This window comes from Arachis duranensis, chromosome 2 (genome assembly GCF_000817695.3).
Source record: "Arachis duranensis cultivar V14167 chromosome 2, aradu.V14167.gnm2.J7QH, whole genome shotgun sequence".
Lineage (NCBI taxonomy): Eukaryota > Viridiplantae > Streptophyta > Magnoliopsida > Fabales > Fabaceae > Arachis > Arachis duranensis.
The window spans coordinates 81412638-81435053 of NC_029773.3; the positions used below are offsets into that span (position 1 = coordinate 81412638).

General features: G+C 34.7%; 2 protein-coding genes across 3 annotated transcripts; one reads left to right on the forward strand and one right to left on the reverse strand.

Moving 5' to 3' along the window:
* Positions 1-149: 149 nt before the first annotated feature.
* LOC107475142 (transcription initiation factor TFIID subunit 12) lies at positions 150-22319 on the reverse strand. 2 transcript variants are annotated; one of them, XM_052257103.1, is made up of 9 exons: positions 21842-22319; positions 2949-3517; positions 2226-2381; positions 1348-1842; positions 1093-1167; positions 823-901; positions 676-740; positions 577-612; positions 150-457 (listed from the first exon to the last, which is right to left on the reverse strand). In XM_052257103.1, exons 2-9 carry the CDS (start codon positions 3501-3503, stop codon positions 326-328), a joined length of 1593 nt encoding a protein of 530 aa, XP_052113063.1. In that variant the 5' UTR covers positions 3504-3517; positions 21842-22319; the 3' UTR covers positions 150-325. The 2 variants fall into 2 exon arrangements, with proteins under 2 accessions (XP_052113063.1, XP_020991375.1); XM_021135716.2 differs by having other exon boundaries at positions 2949-3533; positions 21842-22318.
* Positions 8154-9503, forward strand: LOC127744977 (protein FAR1-RELATED SEQUENCE 5-like). Its single transcript, XM_052257898.1, has one exon. It carries the CDS (start codon positions 8154-8156, stop codon positions 9501-9503), a length of 1350 nt encoding a protein of 449 aa, XP_052113858.1.
* Positions 22320-22416: the final 97 nt, after the last annotated feature.

Consider the following 22416-nt stretch of genomic DNA (forward strand, 5'->3'; position numbering starts at 1 on the left):
ATAATTGAACAAAGTAATTAATGTATTTTTTATTTATACATTTATTTTAAAATTAAATTAAGATAACTCTATTATAATTTAGAATTAAATACTAATGAATAAATATAATGATAATAGAATGAAAATATTAGCACATTTAAAACTTATAATTTTAAATAAATCAAATTATATAGATAATATCAATTAAATTAAATTAAATAGTATTGTCCTATTTATCAATTATACTACCAATTAATATATTAATATTAAATAATTAATATTATATTAAATTGTCCGAAGGGGTTTCTCCTTAATTGTGTAATACATAAACACTCTGCATCTCTCGTCAGTTTTTAGGGTTGGGAGAGCCAAGGACATTCAAGGGTGCCTTTGCCTGGCTACCCTTTGCGCCACCGGATGTTTGGCCAGCAGAGCCCCTAGCATGTGCTGACTCCGCTGCTACCATTGATTTCTTTATCTGTTGAACATATAACAAATAAACAAAATGTAATTATAATAATAATAATCACAACTATTCATCTAACAGGTAAAAAATATAATTACTAGATTAAAGTGAAAGAAAGAAAAAACACGTACAGCCGCTAGTCGCTCCTTGTGAATATCACTTGCAACCTGCAAAAGCACGATAAGTACAAGTCTAGAATATGACATTCAAAAGAGAGACTGACAAACTACCGGTCTTTTGTAGCTTTTAATTTCATCACCACCAAATCCAGGAAGTGTCATATTCCAAGTTTTCTCTACAAAGACGAAGATGTGGAGTTAAATGTGAAATGTGCTGAAACCAAACTCCGAGCAAGAAGAAATTTTCTAATCACTAACCTAGATGTAAAAGTATGTCTTTTGCTTCCAAAGTTGTTGATTTCCGATGCTTGGCTAGGGAGCAACCAGATTTTGTTATCTATTGAAAGGATAGAAAATCATTAGTCCAAACCATATAACTAGTATTAAGAAGAGGGAAATGAATCAAGATAAAAGAAACACGAATAAATCAAAGAACAATAAATAAATAAACAAATAAATCAACAATAACAGATAGACTTAACTATTGAAGTTCACTGGACACAATTAAGTTAAAGGTAATTTACTCACAGACTCTAGAAAATTTTCTGCAATATCAACAAGAATGTCTGCGACATCAGGATCCAACTTCTCAGCTGGATCAACCTGCCAATAAAGTAGAAGTGTAAATAGAGGAAACAAAAGTAACACGTTCATGAAACTAGGGATTGAACAGCCAACAGATTTATAGTAAAATTGTCAAAATTGAAGTGCCTTGTGCCATATTGCATTCCGTAATTCAAATTTTGACTTATCCACTGAACAAAATAGAGAAACATTGCAGACCTGACTGACTAGCTCATGGATGCTTCTTTTGCTGAGAACACTATTACAAGGTTCATCAGTATCCACAGTAGCTAATCTACTTTGAATTCCTGGTTGAGCAGCAGCGAATTGAGCAGACACAAGAGTTGGTTTCTGATTTCCCGGGACTTGTAGCCTTGTAACCTGCTGCTGCTGAGGGACATGTGGAGCCCTTGATGGGGGAACTTGTTGCCCAAAATGCTCCTGTGATTGATTAGATGGCAAAGATGGCTGCGGCTGTGATGCTGTTGGTGTAGACTGCTGCTGCTGAGGAATGTGGGCCCTTTGCTGCAAGGACGCTGGTGGGTTCACTTGCTGCGGGTGCTGCCTATAAGAGGTTGGCAAAGGAGGCTTCCCCTGTGGTCCAGATGACAACCACGGCTGATTAAGTGACTGCATATTTTGAGGTACACTTGGAGATGGTGTTGCAGGTGTTCCCACTGATGAGGTTCTTATAAGTCCATGCCCTTGGAAGCTCTAAAGAAAACAAGACAAATTGCAAAATGACTGACCAACATTATTTTTCTGTATGTTTACATACAAAACTCGAGCATTGCAACAGAAGACATATGAAGTGAGAAATCCTCGTAAATAACATGAGTTGAAACAGCTAAAAGAGATATTCTTATTCTTAATATATAGCTATACGCACACTCACAAATCACCGTAGTACAATATCAATCAGTTGCTTATATTTTGAAACATAGCACACTCCTCAAAACCCATTGCCACTGTCTCTCCAACTAGAAAAAGCAAAAACTACCAAAACAAATAAGCGAAAATCATACAAGCATGCTCAAAGTCATAAAATTCACTTTTACAAAGCTGCAGAGGAATGTAGCGACAAAGCAAAGACTAACTTGCGAAGCAGTAGTTGGACTATTCTGTGCAGGGGGTGGTGGTCTGAGAGATGATTGAACAGGTCTCTGTTGATGTGCAGGTATCCCACCTGGCCGCATTTGTGATCCAGATCCAAGCGAACCCAACATTCCCATTCCTTGAATTGGTGGTCTCACCTAAACATTTCAAACAACTAGTGAAACAAAGAATAGGGCACATTTAGATCAACTTCTGAAATAGGGACAGGGGAAAAAAAATCTTTTAATACAAGTAAAATGCAGGAGCACAAACTCAAGCAACTCTATATGCTCCCAGAAAAGCAAGAGCTCATTGTTTCCTAATTCTACTTTTGTGAAATTTATCCAACTAAACTCCCCAATCTATATCCAGTGACTATTTCCCATTCTAAGTTTGATTGTTTTTCTACAATGAGGTTGAATCAGTCCTTTTGAGCGTTTAACAACCAAATACATTAAACAGGGTTAATATGATACTATCTCTAATTATTGAGGACTATACTTAAGAGTTTTGATCTTGCTGGTGACTAGTGTACTCAAAGTTGTTTTATTCAACTACCAATCAATACTAACTACTAACTACTCAACCAATCCTTTAACTATTCGCTTAATAACTAACAAGCTAACTATAACTAGCTATGTGCCTATAAAATCAATAGACCAACATTCATTTCACAAAGATTCTACACCAAAATTTTAGTCGGGGGGCAAAATTGAGGCCTATACCTGAGAAGATGCGTTATTGGAGGCAGATTCTCCGACACTAACTCCGGTTCGGCCCAAACCACCGAAATGCTGACCAAAGGAAGAGGAGAATGGCGGAGGGGAAGGGCTCTGGTGGTGTGCGGGTACACCGATCGCCATGCCGCCACGCGGAGCGGCAGAAACGGATGGAGAGGCGGAGGATGGCGAAGGAGGAGGAGCAGCGGCAGAGGAAGGAGGGAGTGACGAGAAGTGAGAGTGAGGCTGATGCTGCTGCGGTGGTTGCGGTTGCGGTGGCGGGTTGCGGCTGAAGGAAGGAGGAGGGTGGCGAGGTTGAAGAGGGGCTGGGGATGGTGCGAGGGGTTTGGAGGTTGTTGTTGGGATTTGTACGGAGGTAGGGTTTGGATTTGGGGGAGCTGAAGAAGAAGATGGAGGGAGAGACGAAGAAGAAGAAGAAGGAGAAGGTGAAGGTTGTGATTGTGGTGGTGGTGAAGGTTGAGGAGGTTGTGGTGGCGAGGGTTCGGCAGCGGTGGGGGCGGTGGTTGTTGGTGCTGCAGTGGCCGGAGGTTGAGGATCCATGGTGGTTGATGCAGCTGCAGTTACTCGAAACTGAATTTAAGAAGAGAGACTATTGATACACGACGAAATATGAATTATTAATTAATATTATTAATAAATGATCAAATAAACTAATTTAATTCTATTAATATTTATAAATTAAATTATTTTATTTATAGATATTAATATCTAAACTATGTTTGACATTATAGTAAGGTTGTAAAAACCGAACCAATTATCGAATTATTTTAATTATTAATTTATTGGTTTATTGATTCAATCGGTTTAATTGTGGTTCAATCGAAAAAATTGTTTTATAATAAACATCTGATTCTATAAAAATTCAATGAATAAAGCAACTAGTTCTAAACACTCTTCTACTGCATTTTTTTACTTCAAAAGGGGATGATAAACAGGTGAAAGCTAGCAAAGGATTCGGTGGTCCAAGAACCTTTGGACCACTTAGTGGTCCAAGAACCTTTGGACCACTTAGTGGTCCAAGTAAAAAACATGTTTTTTAAGATTTTTTAACAACTGTTACATAGTCCTTTAACTAATTTTAATTATAAATTGATCCTATATATTTTATATAATTATAAAAATGATTTTTTATTTTATAAATAATTAATTTATTATAAATCTATCATGTTCATTAACAATCAAATAAAAAAACAACAACAATTATATCCTCTATGGATCCCAATCGATTAAAATATTACATTCGATCCGAGACGTCCCTGAGGAGTCATGAAATCGTGTTTCGCTGAAATCCAATCGATTGGACTATCAAACCAATCGATTGAAATTTAACCCAATCGATTGGATTTCAGTTTATCACTAAACAATCGATTGTATATTCCTGGTAAGCATGGTTTTGCATAAATCAATCGATTGGTCATAGTAACCAATCGATTAAACAATGAATTAAATGTGAGATTTATGTAATTCAATCGATTGTTTATGATTTTCAATCGATTGAATTCTTCCAAACAATCGATTGGTCTTAATATTCAATCGATTGTTTCCGGCTAAAAATCGATTGAACTTTGCACGTAACTTCTAATTCAATCGATTGGTTTGAAACTTCAATCGATTGGGAAGTGTCCTAAATGTGTTTTTTTCAGCATTCAATTGATTGGTATTGTAATCCAATCGATTGCAATTTCGCAGGGTTGAGGGAGAAAGCTCTGCTTCCGCCAGACTGTTTGCTTCATCACATTACATGGCAAGGTGGCTGTTGTCTCAAAGGGCACTGAAAAACTATGTGGAGAAGTTCGAGTCAAGGCCAATTGTTCCTCCCAGGTACATAACAGCCGAGTTCCTTCAGGATAGACATTTTAATTTGGTGTTGAATGCATTGCAAACACAGCACTTAGTTGATTTTGTACAAACTAGGGATGAGTATTACCCGCACTTGGTTAGGGCTGTTTATAGTACTTTGAATTATGTTGTTCCTGAACCTGATGAAGAGGGTGAGGTAATGCCGCTGATTGAGTTTGATTTAGGGAAACAACATTATAGAGTTACTTTGCAAGAACTAGCTGAACAATGGAGTCTAGGTTATCACGGGGCAAAATTTACTGGAGGTATTGCGGCAGATGAGCAATGGGGAGAATACAACAGATTAGTTAGATGAGAAATGGGGAGAATACAACAGATTAGTTGGTTTGCAGAGTTTACAATATGAGAATCCACACATGGATGCTAGAGGTAATATAAGTTGCAGTGGGTTGGGGATTGAGCAGCGTATATTGATGTATTTGTTTTCATACATGTTGATTCCAAGAAAACATAATCATGGAATCTTGTTTAACGAAGATATTTTAGTGCTTTGGGCTATGGTGACTGGAAAGGAGATAAACTGGCCTTATTTTATGGTTCATCATATGCTTGAGATGAAGAAAGGAAAATCAAGTATTGGTTTAGGATATGCTTGCCATTGGACCAAGATTTTCAAATGGCTTGAAATTGACTTGACTGAAGAGAAAAGTGTTGTCTTGACTAATGTAGCCAAGATTGATGACAGCACTCTAAGACAGATGGGAAGAGATCTGGATGCCCAACAACCTCAGGTTCAAGGACAACCACAAGACCAGGTGCAAGCACAAACAGAGCCACCCCCACCACCACTCCCTCCTTCGCCAACAATGCAATATTTGATGGATGAATTGCGAAGCATGAGAGTATATATGGAGGAGCAATTTGCTAATATGAGGCAGCGTCAAGACAGGCAAACGGAAGCTATCAATCGTCAAGGAGAAGCAATTGATAGTCTATGCACTAATCTGGGCATCACAAACCCAAAGGGCATCATCCCAAGGCCTGGACCATGAAGAAATTGTTATCTAGAACTCCACATCATCCTATGATCTCCATTGATGATTGAATGGGAGTTAATATTGTTGAGTTAAAAAAAATGTAGGACAAAATCTAGGTGTTATCTTCACTGTATGATGAAATGTGTCATTTCACTTTTGAGAGTCCTAGGTATTATTGTTCATTGTGTCATTTCACTTTTGAGAGTCCTAGGTATGTTTGATGCTACTACTATTGCAATGTGTTTGTATGGATTCAATCGATTATTTTTTTAGTGCAATCGATTGTTTTGTTATTTTAATCGATTGGAGTGCACTTAATTACTGTATCAATCGATTGTTTTCTAAGTGCAATCGATTGAATTATCATCAATTTTCAATTTCAATCGATTGCATATAAAACCAATCGATTGATACTGTAATTAAGTGTACTCCAATCGATTAAAATAACAAAATAATCGATTGGAACATTGTGTTTAAGTATACTTCAATCGATTGGTGGGGGCTTGATTTCGCATAGTCTATCTACCAATTTTGAAACTTTTTCTTTAAATATGATCCGTTTAAGATTATTATTATTATTATTTGCCAAAAGCATGGTTTTCGCATAACTCAGTCGATTGGTCATACGATCCAATCGATTGAATGATGAAAAATAATTGGTTTTTTGTAATTCAATCGATTGTTTAGAATTTCCAATCGATTGAATGCTTCAAAACAACCTGGGTCTCACCAAATTCAATCGATTGCTTTTGTGACTCAATCGATTGAATTTACCCGAACAATATGAATTTGCCAATTTCAATCGATTATAGTGTGTGTGAAATCAAATTCAATCGATTGTAATGATCATTCAATCGATTGGAACGCGATGTATTACGCCTATGTCAGTCTTGTTTTCGTTTTTAAAAATTATCTTCTTATTCATCTATCTTATCTTTAAAATTCTAACTTCCTTTTTTAAAGTTTTATTTTGATTTAGATAGTCTAATCTTATCTTTTCCTTAAGATTAACATTATAAATTGGTGAATAATCCATCACCAATTATTCAATCCCACCATTAAAATCGTGTATCATTCTCTTTATAAAAAATTTCATTGTTTTTCTTTCGAACATCCATCCATCTACTGAATATCCATTTTTTTATTTTTTATCCGTTTATTTAATATCCACTTTTTGTTCATCGTTAATTGACAATCACCGTTGCAGCAATCAGTAAAGGTCCAATCAATTTTTTTCATTGTAGTGTTCAGAAAACAATCTATCGTTTGGGTTACAAAATTGAGGTAAGTGGATAGAATCTCTAATTTTCCAATTATTCGTTTCGATACTTTATTCGTAAAATTGATTATGTAATGAAAAAAAATTTTTTTTATCTTTTATTAACTGACAAGACATTGAGAATTACTAAAAAGTAAATAGATGTTATTATTTTTTATTACTAATTAGCTAGCAATCAAGGGACGGACCTAGAGGGGGCGAGTAGTGGCCTGAACCCCCCAAAATTTTAGAAATTATACTTATATATAAAATTTGTGTTTAAAAAATAAAAACGAATGTTAGGTAATTTAATAGTTTTATGTGTATTATTTTTTACTATGTAATAGATTTATGTCTTAATTGTTAATTCACTAATATTTTTACCTAACTAATTTAATATCATACCCTCAAGTCTTTGTACCTTTCCAATTAGTTTTTATATAATAATTTCTATATTTATTTTTTTTAAAATCATTTGTTTTTTTATATTAATATATTTAACATTCATATTTTTATATTAATAATAACTTAAGTAGTTATATTTTGACAATCACATTATGTACTGTATATATTATTTTCTTGTAAAAAATATTAATTCTTCTTCTAAATTCATATTGGTAAAAGAAAAATTTTATAAAGATATCGTATACATTGTATTCTACAATGGTACCGTGTCTTTCAATTAATTAATAATTTATAATTTATTTTCAATTTTTTTTAAAACTTTTGAAAGAATAAATTTTAATTAATAAGATATGGGATCATTTTTAGCAAATCCCGTTATAAATTATATGGTATTTTATAAATTTGTAATGTACAATTGCTAAAGTTATATTTTATTTATGTAATTATCATATTAAAACTAAAATTGTTGGAAAAAATTATAATTATATGTATCTTAATAAATATATTAAAAAACTAACTCCAATAACTATATGTTAATTATTTTTATAGATTAAAATTAATTATATAAAAATTGGCACCTCAATATTAAAATCTCTGGATCCGTCCCTGCTAGCAATATACGAATCTATCTATTGTATGTAATGTTATAAGATGGAGTGTACTGATTTTTTTTTCATTGGACATTTTAAGATGTCAGGTATATTTACGGACACTGAGATGAATGAGCAATACCAGGAGGACGATGACTTTAACCAACAAGAAGAGCTAGTAAGTGACCAAGATATGATGGATGAACAGAATGAATTCGAACAAGATTTCAGAGATGAATTTACCGAGGGAGCATTTTTTTCTGAATCTGATATGTCAGATTATATCCTTGAAGCCGCTTATGCGGTTGACTCCGTGCAAGACATTACATCTTTGAAATTTAGTGAGAACTTTGCGGAGGAAATTGGCAAATACCACTTTTCTACTTTGCAGCTTGCATTTGATTTTTATATGAAGTACTCAAAGTCGAAGGGCTTTAGTGCAAGGAAGAGCAAGACCTTCAAAAATAGTAGTTGCGAGATTTACAGACAAATGTTTGTATGCCATAGGCAAGGATTCAGGATGGAGAAATATTACACGATGGAAAAAAGGAAGAAGGAGCCTAGATTGGAAACAAGAACTGGATGTGAAGCCCGAATGGATGTTAAATTTGTACCAGAAAGTGGAAGGTGGCATATCTTTTATTTCTCTGACGAACACAACCATGATCTATTGGATACACAATTCAGTGCTATGTTGCCTGCCCACAGAAAAATGTCAGAGGCAGATATTATGCAAATGATGAACATGCTAAAGTCAGGGATCAGCACCTCACAGATATTTGGTCTTCTAGCTAGTCAAGCAGGCGGGTACGAATTTGTTGGCTATGGTCCCAGAGATATGTACAATGAGATTGCTCGGCAAAGGCGTCAAATTCCTGGTGATGCAGCACGAGTGTTGAAGAAGTTGGAGGATATGCGGTTGAAGGATCCACAATTATATTTCAAGGCATGTAACGATTCAAGAGGTTTGTTACGTAATTTGTTCTGGTCTGATGGAATTAGCCAACTAGACTACCGACTCTTCGGGGATGTTATTGCTTTTGATGCTACGTACAAGAAGAACAAGTATAGTTGTCCATTAGTAATATTCAGCGGGGTTAACCACCACAACCAAACAACTGTTTTTGCTGCTGCGTTAATCGCGGACGAAACTATTGATACATATGTTTGGCTTCTGCGTCAGCTCATGTTTGCAATGAGGGGCAAGACCCCGACCTCAATCATAACTGATGGGGCCATGGCGATTAGGAATGCAGTGAGAGATGTATTTCCCGAAGTCAGACATAGATTATGCGCTTGGCACCTTATTCGAAATGCAACTAGCAATGTTGGAAATCCATCGTTTACATCTAAATTTAGAAAAATCATGACAGGAGACTACGAGATTCCCGTGTTTAAGCGTAAGTGGGTTCAGCTTATTGAAGAATTTGGCATTGAGGATAAGCCGTAGGTGATCAACATGTACGAAGAGAAGCATATGTTGGCTACTACATATCTAAGAGGAAAATTCTTTGCTGGCTTTAGAACTACATCAAGATGTGAAGGTTTACACTCAGTTGTGGGAAGGTATGTGGGGTCGCGGTATGATTTGACGAGTTTTGTAGAGCATTTTCAAAGGTGTGTAGCACACATGCGCTTTAACGAATTTAATGCTGATTATGAATCTACAAGTGGGGTGCCCGTCACGCAAAATTGTATAGAGCTGCTAGAGAGATATGCTGTTGAGTTATACACTTATGAGATATTTTTTTTCTTTCGGCCATTTCTCTCCAGAGCTGGATCAATGCGGGTTCTGAACATAGATAATACCGATGATTGCATAAAGTACATTGTGTGTAAGCATGGGAGGCCCAATTTTACGTGGACCGTTGATTTTCGTCAAGAAGAAATGATCTTCATGTGTACCTGTTTACGAATGGAGTCATTTGGTATTCCCTGTGAACATATTGTGAAAGTTCTGGTTGACAGAGACATCCGTGAGATTCCCCGGTCATTGGTATTGGATAGATGGACAAAAAATGTTAAATCAGCACTCAATGATCCAAGTGGGTTCACCAGGGATGCTGTTGTTATTAGTCGTCAAAGTGCTTTGGTGGAATTTTCTAAACAACTGGCTGCTGTTGCTGCTAAAGTACCAGAGAGATATGAAGAGACACGTGATTTAATTATGGGATTGTACTCATCTTACAAGGCTGCAGACGAAGGAGATAATCAACCTCACTCAGGTGTAGCTAGAAGTAGCAATCCGTATGTGCATCCAACCACTGGAGGCTCAGGACAGCCATCTAAGAAGAAGAAGCGGCAACGTTGTAGTGTTTGTCAAATGGAAGGACATAAGAAGACAACATGTCCTTGGCAAAAGGACATTGACAACAACATTATGGAGAATGAAGCAATCGGTTCGGACGATGGAGACATGTGTACCGAAGCGACGGCTGAGTTAGATAGTGATAGTTAGCAACCTCCATAAACTTTAATGTTTTTGGGTAGAAAATCAGTTCATATTTGTATTTTTCTTTTTCACTATATTGATGAGATTTTATACATTCTTCCAATAGTCGTGCTTATGCTTTCTAGGTGTAATGAGATTTTATTAATATTTTTTGTCTATTTAAAATTATCGTAATTAGTGTTCAATTGTTGTTTAGTGCTGCCGTGCTGGCTACTTATATATATTAATTATATGATGACTCATAATCAAAGTTCTGAAAACTGGACCGGACCGTCCAGTCGATTCCGATTCAATTGAGAACCAACAATGTAAGCGATCTGGTCCTTCATTTATAACCGTTCGAAAGAAAACCGCTGAAAAACCTCTGAATTGGCCGAGAACCGGTCGGGTGGACCGGACCGGTAACCGGCCGGTTCAGAAAAAACGACGCGGTCTCTTAATTAAAAAAAAAGAAAGAACCGGATCCACTCCACGTCTCCACCCAACCCCCCCTTTTTCCCAATCATTCATTTATTTCATTTCACTACTCACTCCCTGGAGAACTCTGAAGCACAGGAACCCTAGCCCTCCATCGTCGCCGCCGTTTCCAGTTCCTCAGCGCTGCCACCGTCTCCAGTTCCTCAGCACCGCCGCTTCTTCCTCTTCCCTGTGTCCGGAACCCAGTAAGTCGACAGGTCCTCGACGGCTCTTCATCTTAACTCACCAAACCAAAACCCTAGGCTCTCTCTGCATTTTGCAACGGTTCTGCCGCAGTGCTGCCGCCGTCCGTGCTGTCGGCGCCGTCCGTGGCCTGGCCCTCTCTTGTAGCTCGGCGTCCTGCTTTCCCATCATCCGTCCGACCTCCGTGGCTTCTCTGTTTTGTTGGCTTGGAGCAACTTGCTGCCGTATCGCCGCTCGCCGTCGTCTCCCGGGTAGCCGTCGTCTTCCTGGTCGCCGTCCGTGCCTCCATCGAAGGTTAGTGTCTCTGGCATTTTTGTTTGTGTCCCCGTCTTCTCTCCCCAGAGCCTCTGTTTGTTGATTTTTAATGTAAAATTGTGAAATTGATAATTTTTGCTGATTTTGTGCTGCTGCTCTTTCTTTGATTTCTGAAATTTTTGGTTAACATTTTCTTGCTGCTGCTAACAGTGAAAATGAAATCATTATTGGAAATTTTGTTTAGGGATTAGGGATTACTTGTTGCTGTTTGTAATGTTTGTTGAAATTTCAAGTTTAGTGTGATTAGGGATTACTTGTTGCTGTTGAAATTTCAGGTTCAGTGTGATTAGGGATTAGTTGTTGCTGTTTGGTACTTGCTGCTGCTGTTTTAGTGTTTTTTAACTTGACTCAACTGTTTTTGAATTTTTGTTGATAGATTTATCGATTTTAGTATTTAGGGTGATTATTTGTTGCTGTATTTTAATTTTAGTTGCTGATTGTTCGTGATTTATGGCTCTTTTTAGTATATTGTGCTGATTGTAAGTGATTTCTGGCTGTGTGAATGTTCTTATTTCTAGCTCTGTGAGTGTTGTTTTGTTTTTGTTTTAAGGCCCTATTCTGTGCTCAGTTTTCATTTTGTAGGAAATTATTTGACGTATATAAGAATTAAGAAGGAAGATTATCCCAACAGCTACTCTGTTGATTGATTCTAGTCCCCCACAAGCTTGAAGATAGGAACCCTTCATCAATGGTTTGTTTATGGCATTGCATTAAAATATTAGCATAGTTTGTTTGTTTGTTTATTCATTGAACTTCCACACAAATCACTTGTTTATGATCCCCTTTTGTCCAGAATAAACAATTCTTGAGTCCTTGCTTAGCTTTACGTCAGGTGGATTATGTGCTGTTAAGTTGTACAAGCTTAAGATTTCTCCTTTAATGTAGTATATGCAGGGCAATTTTGAATTGGTATAATTATACCACAAAGCTATACCAAAGGAACTAGATTGGTAGGAAGATCTTTATCAAAAGCTATAATTATATTTTAGGATATATATTTAAAATTTATATATTATTTTATTCTAAAATAGTTTTTTGGTTAGACCACGGTTGGACCGGTTCAACCAGTAAACCAGTAACTAAAGCGGTTCGATGATCGGTCCGGTTCTTTGAACCTTGCTCATAATACATTCATATAATTAATTTATTATAACATGTTTATTAATTTGTCTTTTTTATATATATGGAACTAATGATTATTTTTTCACTGCCATGTGTAGAAATAATTATTTTAGAATACTATATCATTAATTCCTTCGAATAAATAATACTATAAGTAAGTTGATCTTGGATGAATAATAAAAGAGATAAAACGCTAAAGGTGCTATACTTTAATTTTGATCTTTAATATAGATTGCAACAACCACATACACAAACAGATCAAACAATCTGTCTCATATAAGGAAGGGTAGAAAAACGGCCGATGATAAATTTTTAATACTATACATACATATTTCACAATATTTCACAATAATAATATACTTGAATTAATCATTCTACTTATATGACAAAATCAATTTGCTTTCTTGGTGGGATTAGCAATTCGTTGCTTACAAATAATGACATTCTAGCTATTAGTATGTAGCTAGCTTCTTTAGTTTTTCCATTTCAATTATAATCCACTAATGTTCATTAAATTGAAGTAGCTAAGTATGAAAATAATTCGGTTATAATTCGGTTGTAACGAACTAAGATTCGGGTTTTAAAACTAATCAGTCACAAATATAACTAACGATTACAAGAATTTATTTTCATAAACACGATTAAAATGGATAAATTTAAGGTTTGAGTAGAACAAAAATGTGTTTTCATTTTTTCTACTTTAATTTCTTTTCATAATTTTAGAAACAAGAAGTAACAAAATAATATTTGTATGGGATGGTTGTTGAAATAATGTTTGTATGAGATGGTTGTTGAAATAATCAATGGAAATGACATTAAAAATATGTGTTTTTAAAATAAATTAAACTAAAACTCCATACGGTGCATAGAAATAGAGTAAAATTGCGAAAAGTAACGAAGCAATACATTTCTATTTAAGAAGTCATTTAAAGAAATTCGCAAGAAGTACATCCACTAACTCTAACAAATAAATACGCACTAACAAAAGTATTACACTCTATCTAGATTAATTATAAGAACTGTGCATATTCTAAAACTCCTCGACCGATGCTATAATCTGTGGCTTCTTATGGTTGATCCGACTCCGGAGTATATGCACCGCGGTTATCATGCGAATATCGTGATCATCGAGCTAGAAATTATACATTATGAATTAGTACCAAAAAATAGGGATTAAATATTAGAGATTTGTTTTATAAATGCTCACCTTATTGTTACCATATGGCTTAAATTCATAAGTCATATCCATCCACTTCATCACCCAAGTTGCAGAGTTCAAGCTTGAGGAACATTGAGGTATATCTTCTGGTCTTTCAATTTTGTAGTCATGAAATTGTTTATTATACTCTTGAATGCCATCATCCTTGTAAAAGTTCAACGTGATGACTTGCTCCAGTACGTGTGCCTGATTTCATTTCACTGGTTAAATAATAAAAACAAAATAAGATCTAATAAGCTTATGTAAATTTTTCCACGGACTTACTAGTGTCTTCATAACACGTTCACGATAGCGAATTCTGTCATTATTAAAATGGGTGTCCATGTGATAAATTGTATGCTCGCAAACCGATATTACCATTAAATACCAGTGGTCATCCTCTTGAATAGGAACATATATCTAAACCATAAAAATTTGCCCCTCGGTTATGTATGCTGATAATGGAAAATTGTATCCAATAATGAATCTTAAGAAAAAATTCTTACAAATTTTAAATCAGTAGTAGGTTGCATAAATTTATAAATGTAGTCTTCCATCTTCTTCTTTAAATCTTTCTTGTTGAAGACATCCACCTAGTTTTAATGCAAACCAATATAGTCTTTAGTACATGATAAAGAAGTATAGTTCTATATCAGCATTACATTTGTAACTAAAGATAAATGAACTTATCTTTTCAGGGTTATAGAACATACCACAAATCTCGGTGGAAGTTGCCATGTTGTCTTGAAACTTACATCAGATTGATCATCAGTGCATTTCAATGCCGCTAATTCAAGAATCTGGATCACAATCCAAATATATATTAAGAGATCATGCCCAGAACCGAACGTAGATTAACTAATAGATTACTTGTGTACCTTATCAGTAATGGGTCTGTCAGGTATGAAATGTGCAACGTCTGATCTAGTTGCTCTGATTATATTTGTTACGACAAGTTCTTCACTGTATCCATTAAAAATCGAAACACATTAGATTGGCCCTCATTCATCGACAACAAAGATAATATCAAATTAACTTACGATGGATCTAGCGATGCTGAAAATATATATGCACAGGCCTTTATCTGATCTTCCAAAAGACACATGGTTGGAGTTGGCATAAATTGACACTGCATTGACTACAAATTTTAATACAAAAGTATTAGCAATTCATCACTAAATGTAATAATTAGCAGTGCCCATAAGAAACTATATAATTTAAGTGGTAATTACGTTGGTAATGGAAAAGAAATAAACAGCTCTTCTATAGTCTTTTGTGGGTTGGCTCAGTGCATAAGACGCCTTCGATTTATTGACTGATTTGGGCTCAATCTTTGGCTTTCTAATTCCGCCTGGGTGAGTGAACGATAATTTTTTCTGCGTCCCCATAATGCTCTTACCCTAAGAAAAAAAACAATTTCAGTATATTCTTATTATCATGTTAAGAATATCAAATAATAAGAGTTATGAAATTTTACTATACATGCATATACCTTTGACATATTTTTCTTTTTTGGTGCGGATCTTATAGTTGGAGATACTGCTTTGTCCATATTGATCTTGATGTGGAACGGATCATCGTGGGTGAAAGACATATGATCCAGTACAGTAAGATCATCCTCATCGTCTGATATAGCCGTATGAATATCAATAGCCGAACTCTTAGCCTTCAATCTTGAGATTGGATGTGTGTTTTGTACAGATAGCTTGGTCGGAGTCTCGGAATCATTGTTCAGACTGAGTTGTGATATCATTGTCTCAATGCGGCTTACAGATTCAAGGATTTTATCAATTATTACGTCCCAAGCAATGTTTACAACTCTCATTGACTGCAAAAAAGAATGGTAAAAAAGGTTATAATATATAACTTATTTTACATAATATATATTAATTACTGTTTGTCATATCAAATTACCTCCATGCTAGAGAGGACATTGTCCACTTTACTAGACAATTCTTGAACTTTATTTAGATTCTCGCTTTGAATAACATCGTCAAAAATAACTTGGTCATCCTGTAGAAAATAAAAAACATAAAATTTTAAATTACTCGTAATACATTATACTAGAAATTAAAAACCCATTAAGTCTTACCTTAGCACTAAGAATTGTAGTTCCAAGTTGGTCACCAAAATCAACTTTGATAACATCACAGTCCAGTGACATATTCTGTGTGTTACATGCATCATTGGAGACCCCCACTATATCTTCTTTAGAAGGAATATCCATGATTATTATCAACGGAAGAATATATTACGAGTAGACTTAGTTGAAAGGCAAATATTTAAAATAATTTGTCAACGTATAAAAATTTAGTCGGCTTGAACACATATATATACCCAAAAAAGATAACAAATTTTAATTCTATCTTTTTAAAAATTTTTAAATCAGCAGAATAATCTTAAAACTCTTTAAGATATCTTATCTTTTAATTAAAAACAAATACATTTCAAATTTTAAATTAATTTTTATTTCCAATTTAAGAAATTAAATTTGAAGAATTCATATAATTATATCTTATCTATAATTATTTTTAAGTAGATAAATAATAATAATAATAATAGACGCATTAGATTAATAACTAAATAAAACAAGATTCAAAACTGGTAGATAGGCCACCAATCGATTGAAATAATAAAAGATTCTCATTCAATCGATTGCACTTAGAAAACAATCGATTGAAGCAGTAACTAAATCGACTCCAATCGATTACTATAACAACACAATCGATTGAATGAGAGGTGTGTGTATTATTCAATCGATTGCATTAAAATCCAATCGATTGAAATAGTATATATAAGAGTACTCCAATCGATTTCATTGAAAATTCAATCAATTGCAATAAAAAAAATCGATTGCATTAGAAAATGAGGGTACAACAATCGATTTTACTACCTTTTCAATCGATTGGTTTCCATACACATCTGATTGCAAGCATTCTTCAATCAATTTAATACAAGAACTGATTGCAGATTTACATGCATAGCTAATACTTTAAAAACAAAACAAGCTGATCAATAACTTATGCTTCTGTTGCAATAGTAGCAGCATCAAACATACGTAGACTCTCAAAAGTGAAATTACACAATGAACAATAATACCTGAGACTCTCAAAAGTGAAATGACACATTTCATGATACAGTGAAGATAACACCTAGATTTTGTCCTACATTTTTTGTAACTCAAATGTATTAACTCCCATCCAAGCATCAATGGAGATCATAGGATGATGTGGAATTCTAGATAACAATTTTTTCATGGTCTAGGCCTTGGGATGATGCCCCTTGGGTTTGTGATGCCCAGATTAGTGCATAGACTATCAATTGCTTCTCCTTGACGATTGATAGCTTCCGTTTGCCTGTCTTGACGCTGCCTCATATAAGCAAATTGTCCCTCCATATAATCTTATGCTTCGTAATTCATCCATCAAATCTTGCATTGTTGGCGAAGGAGGGGGTGGTGGTGGGGGTGTCTGTGTTTGTGCTTGCACCTGGTCTTGTGGTTGTCCTTGAGCCTGAGGTTGTTGGGCATCCGGATCTCTTCCCATCTGTCTTAGAGTGCTGTCATCAATCTTGGCTACATTAGTCAAGACAACACTTTTCTCTTCAGTCAAGTCAATTCCAAGCCATTTGAAAATCTTGGTCCAATGGCAAGCATATCCTAAACCAACACTTGATTTTCCTTTCTTCATTTCAAGCATATGATGAACCATAAAATAAGGCCAGTTTATCTCCTTTCCAGTCACCATAGCCCAAAGCACTAAAATATCTTCGTTAAACAAGATTCCATGATTATGTTTTCTTGGAATCAACATGTATGAAAACAAATACATCAATATACGCTGCTCAATCCCCAACCCACTGCAACTTATATTACCTCTAGCATCCATGTGTGGATTCTCATATTGTAAACTCTGCAAACCAACTAATCTGTTGTATTCTCCCCATTCCTCATCTGCCGCAATACCTCCAGTAAATTTTGCCCCGTGATAACCTAGACTCCATTGTTCAGCTAGTTCTTGCAAAGTAACTCTATAATGTTGTTTCCCTAAATCAAACTCAATCAGCGGCATTACCTCACCCTCTTCATCAGGTTCAGGAACAACATAATTCAAAGTACTATAAACAGCCCTAACCAAGTGCGGGTAATACTCATCCCTAGTTTGTACAAAATCAACTAAGTGCTGTGTTTGCAATGCATTCAACACCAAATTAAAATGTCTATCCTGAAGGAACTCGGCTATTATGTACCTGGGAGGAACAATTGGCCTTGACTCGAACTTCTCCACATAGTTTTTCAGTGCCCTTTGAGACGGCAGCCACCTTGCCATGTAGTGGGATGAAGCAACGAGTCTGGCGGGGACAGAGCTTTCTCCCTCAACCCTGGCCCTTATGGCGTTCTTAGTTCTGGCCATTATGGGGATACTGGTTTTGTGGGTTTTGTAGGGATTTTGATGAGGGTTGAAATTGTGTATCTAGTTTGGAGTGGGTGTGGGTGAGAATGGAGAAGAAGAAGAGAGAAGCTTTCTGGTTTTTAGAGAGAGGAGAGAGTGGCGTTCGAATGAAAAGGTGGAGAGAGTGGGTGTGAATACGCAGGGTTATCAGCTTTAATACACAGCATATTTTAAAATTCAATCGATTGGATTACGCCACCAATCGATTGAATTTGGCAAAAAGTTCAATGTCGTCACTTTTCAATCGATTGGGTAACATTACCAATCGATTGAACTTGGCAAAAAATTCAACTTCATCACCTTCTAATCGATTGGATTAAATTACCAATCGATTGAATTTGGCTAAAACTTCAATGTCATCACTTTCTAATCGATTGTATTTGGCAAATCCATGTTGTTTTCGTGAATTCAATCGATTGAGTAACAAAAACAATCGATTGTTTTGAGGCATTCAATCGATTGTTTTGTGATACACTGTAATCCAATCGATTGAGTTATCATTCAATCGATTGTTTTGATAAACCAGTAGATTGAATTTCAAGGAAACACGATTTGAAAGTCATGGAGGAACTTCACGAGATCAAACATAATATTTTACTCGACTGGAATATAATTAGTTGTTGTTTTGTATTTTTTTGTTAATAAATATAATGGTTAATTGATAAATAAATAATTTGTAAAATAAAAAATAGTTTCTATAATTAAATAAAATATAAGGGGTTAATTTGCAATTAAAAATAGTTCAAGAACTACATAGCAATTGATAAAAAAACTCTAAAAACATGTTTTCTACTTGGACCACTAAGTAGTCCAAAGGTTCCTGGACCACCGAATCCTGAGCCGCGAAAGCTAGTGCACTCCAGGTAAAGTAGGGAGTACAACACTCTTTAAAAGTTAACCTACTATCAAAAGTTATCAGGTAAATTTAATTTATTTATTATTGTTATTATTTTTTTGTCATGAGCTGAACAAACAAACCGGTACTAACAAAAATACTAATTCCCTCATTTAACACACGGACGACCTTTGCACCACAAAAATACTTAGGAAAATTTGATTAAATTCCTCCGTTACTCTATTATTGTCGATGTGATGTCTTCAAGCATTTTCATTTTCACTGTTTTATTTGTTGACAGATGCTTCCATTATCGTTCTGACTAGTCACAGATTTTAATGCTTTTAAACCCACCACATTCCACCTCTACCATAAATGACCTTCAAAGTCCGAAAAATTGCTGCCATAGAAAAGAAAGACGCATGTCTGTCGCTGCTGCTGGTTGGCTAACTCCAAACGCAAAATCGATTCTGTAGAAGAATCACGGTCTCCATGAAGGCGCCATCAAATCACGACATAGTCAAAGCACAAAATAGATGGCAGTTACAACAAGTTTATTATCTTTTATTTCAAATTATCCTCAAATTGTACGTAATAAAATAAAAAATTAAAATATAATTATATTTAAACAATTATTTGTATTATTTTTTTATTAATTTATTCAAAAAATAATTAAATTCTAAAGCTAATTGGTATAAAATATTACAGATATAGAACTAAGAAAAATTTTTATTTGTATAAAAATGAGCCTAATAAATAATTATTCTATTTAATATATAATTAAGAATATTTCTTTCTTTGTCAATGAGTTATAGTTCAAATGGCATATTCTTCCGATGCTCACTTAAAAAATTGTAAATTGAGATTTGAGTCTTCCTATTTTTAGTAAAAAAAAGTACTTTTTTCTTTTATTAACTTATATAATATTTATTGAGTAGTCGCAATTATGTAAAATTTTGTTGTCATAGTATTTGAACCAATGAAAAGAAAATGTTATTTAAAGAGGCTCAATCCATAGATTGGCCTCCCCTTGCAACCGACCTCCATCCAAGAAGTCGGATTCTACGCAAACTCCACTAAAAAGAAGTCGAGAGTCAGATTAGCTGGCAATAACACTATTTAAATTTTAATATTATATATATATAACACAAAAATTTTTATCATTGTGTTTATATTTAATATTATAGTTTTATTTCACACAAAACAAAATTTATTTAAATTTTAATATTATATACATAATATATATTTAATATTTTTTTTAAGATTCTAATATATCTTTTTTTTTCTGGATTTAGTACATGAATTTTTAACTTATTTTTTATGTATTATTTATTTTAATTCTAAAATTCAATAACTTTTTTTTTGTACAGACATGTTGTTTTTAATATTTATGTACTATTTTTTATTTTGAACTTCAGCCCAATATCTGAGATTTACAAAAAAAATCTAAAACTTGTAAAAAAATGATTAACCTGATTAACAGGTTGCCTTTTTTTAAATCTAGACCATTCAAATAAAATATAATAAATAAAGAGTTCAGATTTAATGAATTCACAAGGTGTGCAGCACTCCATACTTAGCAAGGAGCGTTTAAGGATGAGCCTGATAAACAACTAATTCTATGAATAAACAAACTACAATGATATGCAATGCCAAAAATAGGCCAATGATAAAATAACAAAGGGTTTCCTTCTTAATTCTTATATACCTCAAAAAATTTTCTACAAAATAAAAATTGAACACAATACACAGCTTTAAAACAAAAATAAAACAACACTCAAAAATTAATCACCTCTTCCAAACACAGCCTTAAAACAAAACAGAACAACATTCAGAGTATGAGCATTGACCAACAAAAATTGATTTCTGAAACAAAACAAAAACAGCAGAACAACATTCAGAGTTTGAACATTAATCACAAAATATTGATTTATGAAACAAAACAAAAACAGATGAACAACATTCAGAGTTTGAGCATTGATAACAAAAAATTAATTTCTGAAACAAAACAAACACAGCAAAACCAGCAGAACAACATTTAGAGTTTGAGCATTGATCACAACAAATTAATTTCTGAAACAAAACAAACAATCAACAAAACAATGAAAACATAATTTTTTTCCTTCAGAAGAAGAAGAAAGAAATGAAAACATGAAGCATATAATAAATCAATGATCACCAATATCCAGCAAGAATCTCAAAGACAACAATAAATACACAACAACAATTTAGCAAATAACCAAGAACAAGACCTAAATAAAAACTCCAACAAATTAAATCACAGAAACCTAACAATTTAGCAAATTAAAACAACAGCAACCCAAAAATTTATCAGAAGAACACTAATGCAAATGGAATCATCATCCTAATATGTTTTCTACAAAGATGCTATTTGTGCAGCTAAAATTTCCTAATTACTAAGATCCAATTATTCTAATTTCACATGCAATCAACCTACTAAGTTTCTAAAAGCTAGAAATGATAAAACCAACCCGAAATATAGTTAAAGCATTTCATCAAACATATTGAGTGCGGTAAACTTAAAATGAAATAAGAGAATTCAAAGCTTAATATCAATGTGATAGATAAGAGAACATAACTATTGTATACTTTAATTCAGTTTATAAAAAAAAATCCAACCCACTACCAAATCAAGTAGTTACTTATTGTAATAGAAATAAGAAGTTGCAGAGTTTGAAGCAGAGTATTGGTGTTGTGCGAGTGTATTGTCTGGTGGTGGGTTTAGGGAACTCACGGCGGCGACAAAAGAGAGCAGTTCGACGGCTAGGTGGAGCGCGCGGGTTGGTCGCAGAGTTTGAAGTAGAGCAACGTGGCTTCCAGACGAACGCGAATGCGAACCCGAACGGCGAACGGCGAGTGAACGCGAACGGTGAACGCCGAGCAAACTTGAACAGCGAAGAACGCGAACGAAGACGACGGCTGAACGAAGACGAGAACGTGAACGGCAAACAAACGGCGGCGGAAGCGCGGCTGAACAGACAAAGACGACGCCGAACTCGAGGAAGCAGCTGCGATCGGTGACAGCGAACAGGGGTTGAAGACTTGGAGCACGAGGGAAGCTAGATAGATGGACGGACGGCGGTGGTGTAGCCTTACAGTGCTAGGGTTTTTTGGCTGAGTTTCTGTGAATGAAAGAAAGGGAGGGAGAAAGGGCGAAAGAAACGGAGGAGCTTCAGAACCAAGAGTGAAAGTTAGCCAAATTTGGCAAAAACGACGCCGTTTCTTTTAAACCGGTCGGTTCGAATAAAACGACCACGTTTTGTTGATTTAAAAAAAAAAAACAAAACAGAAGCAGATTCATTCGTGAGC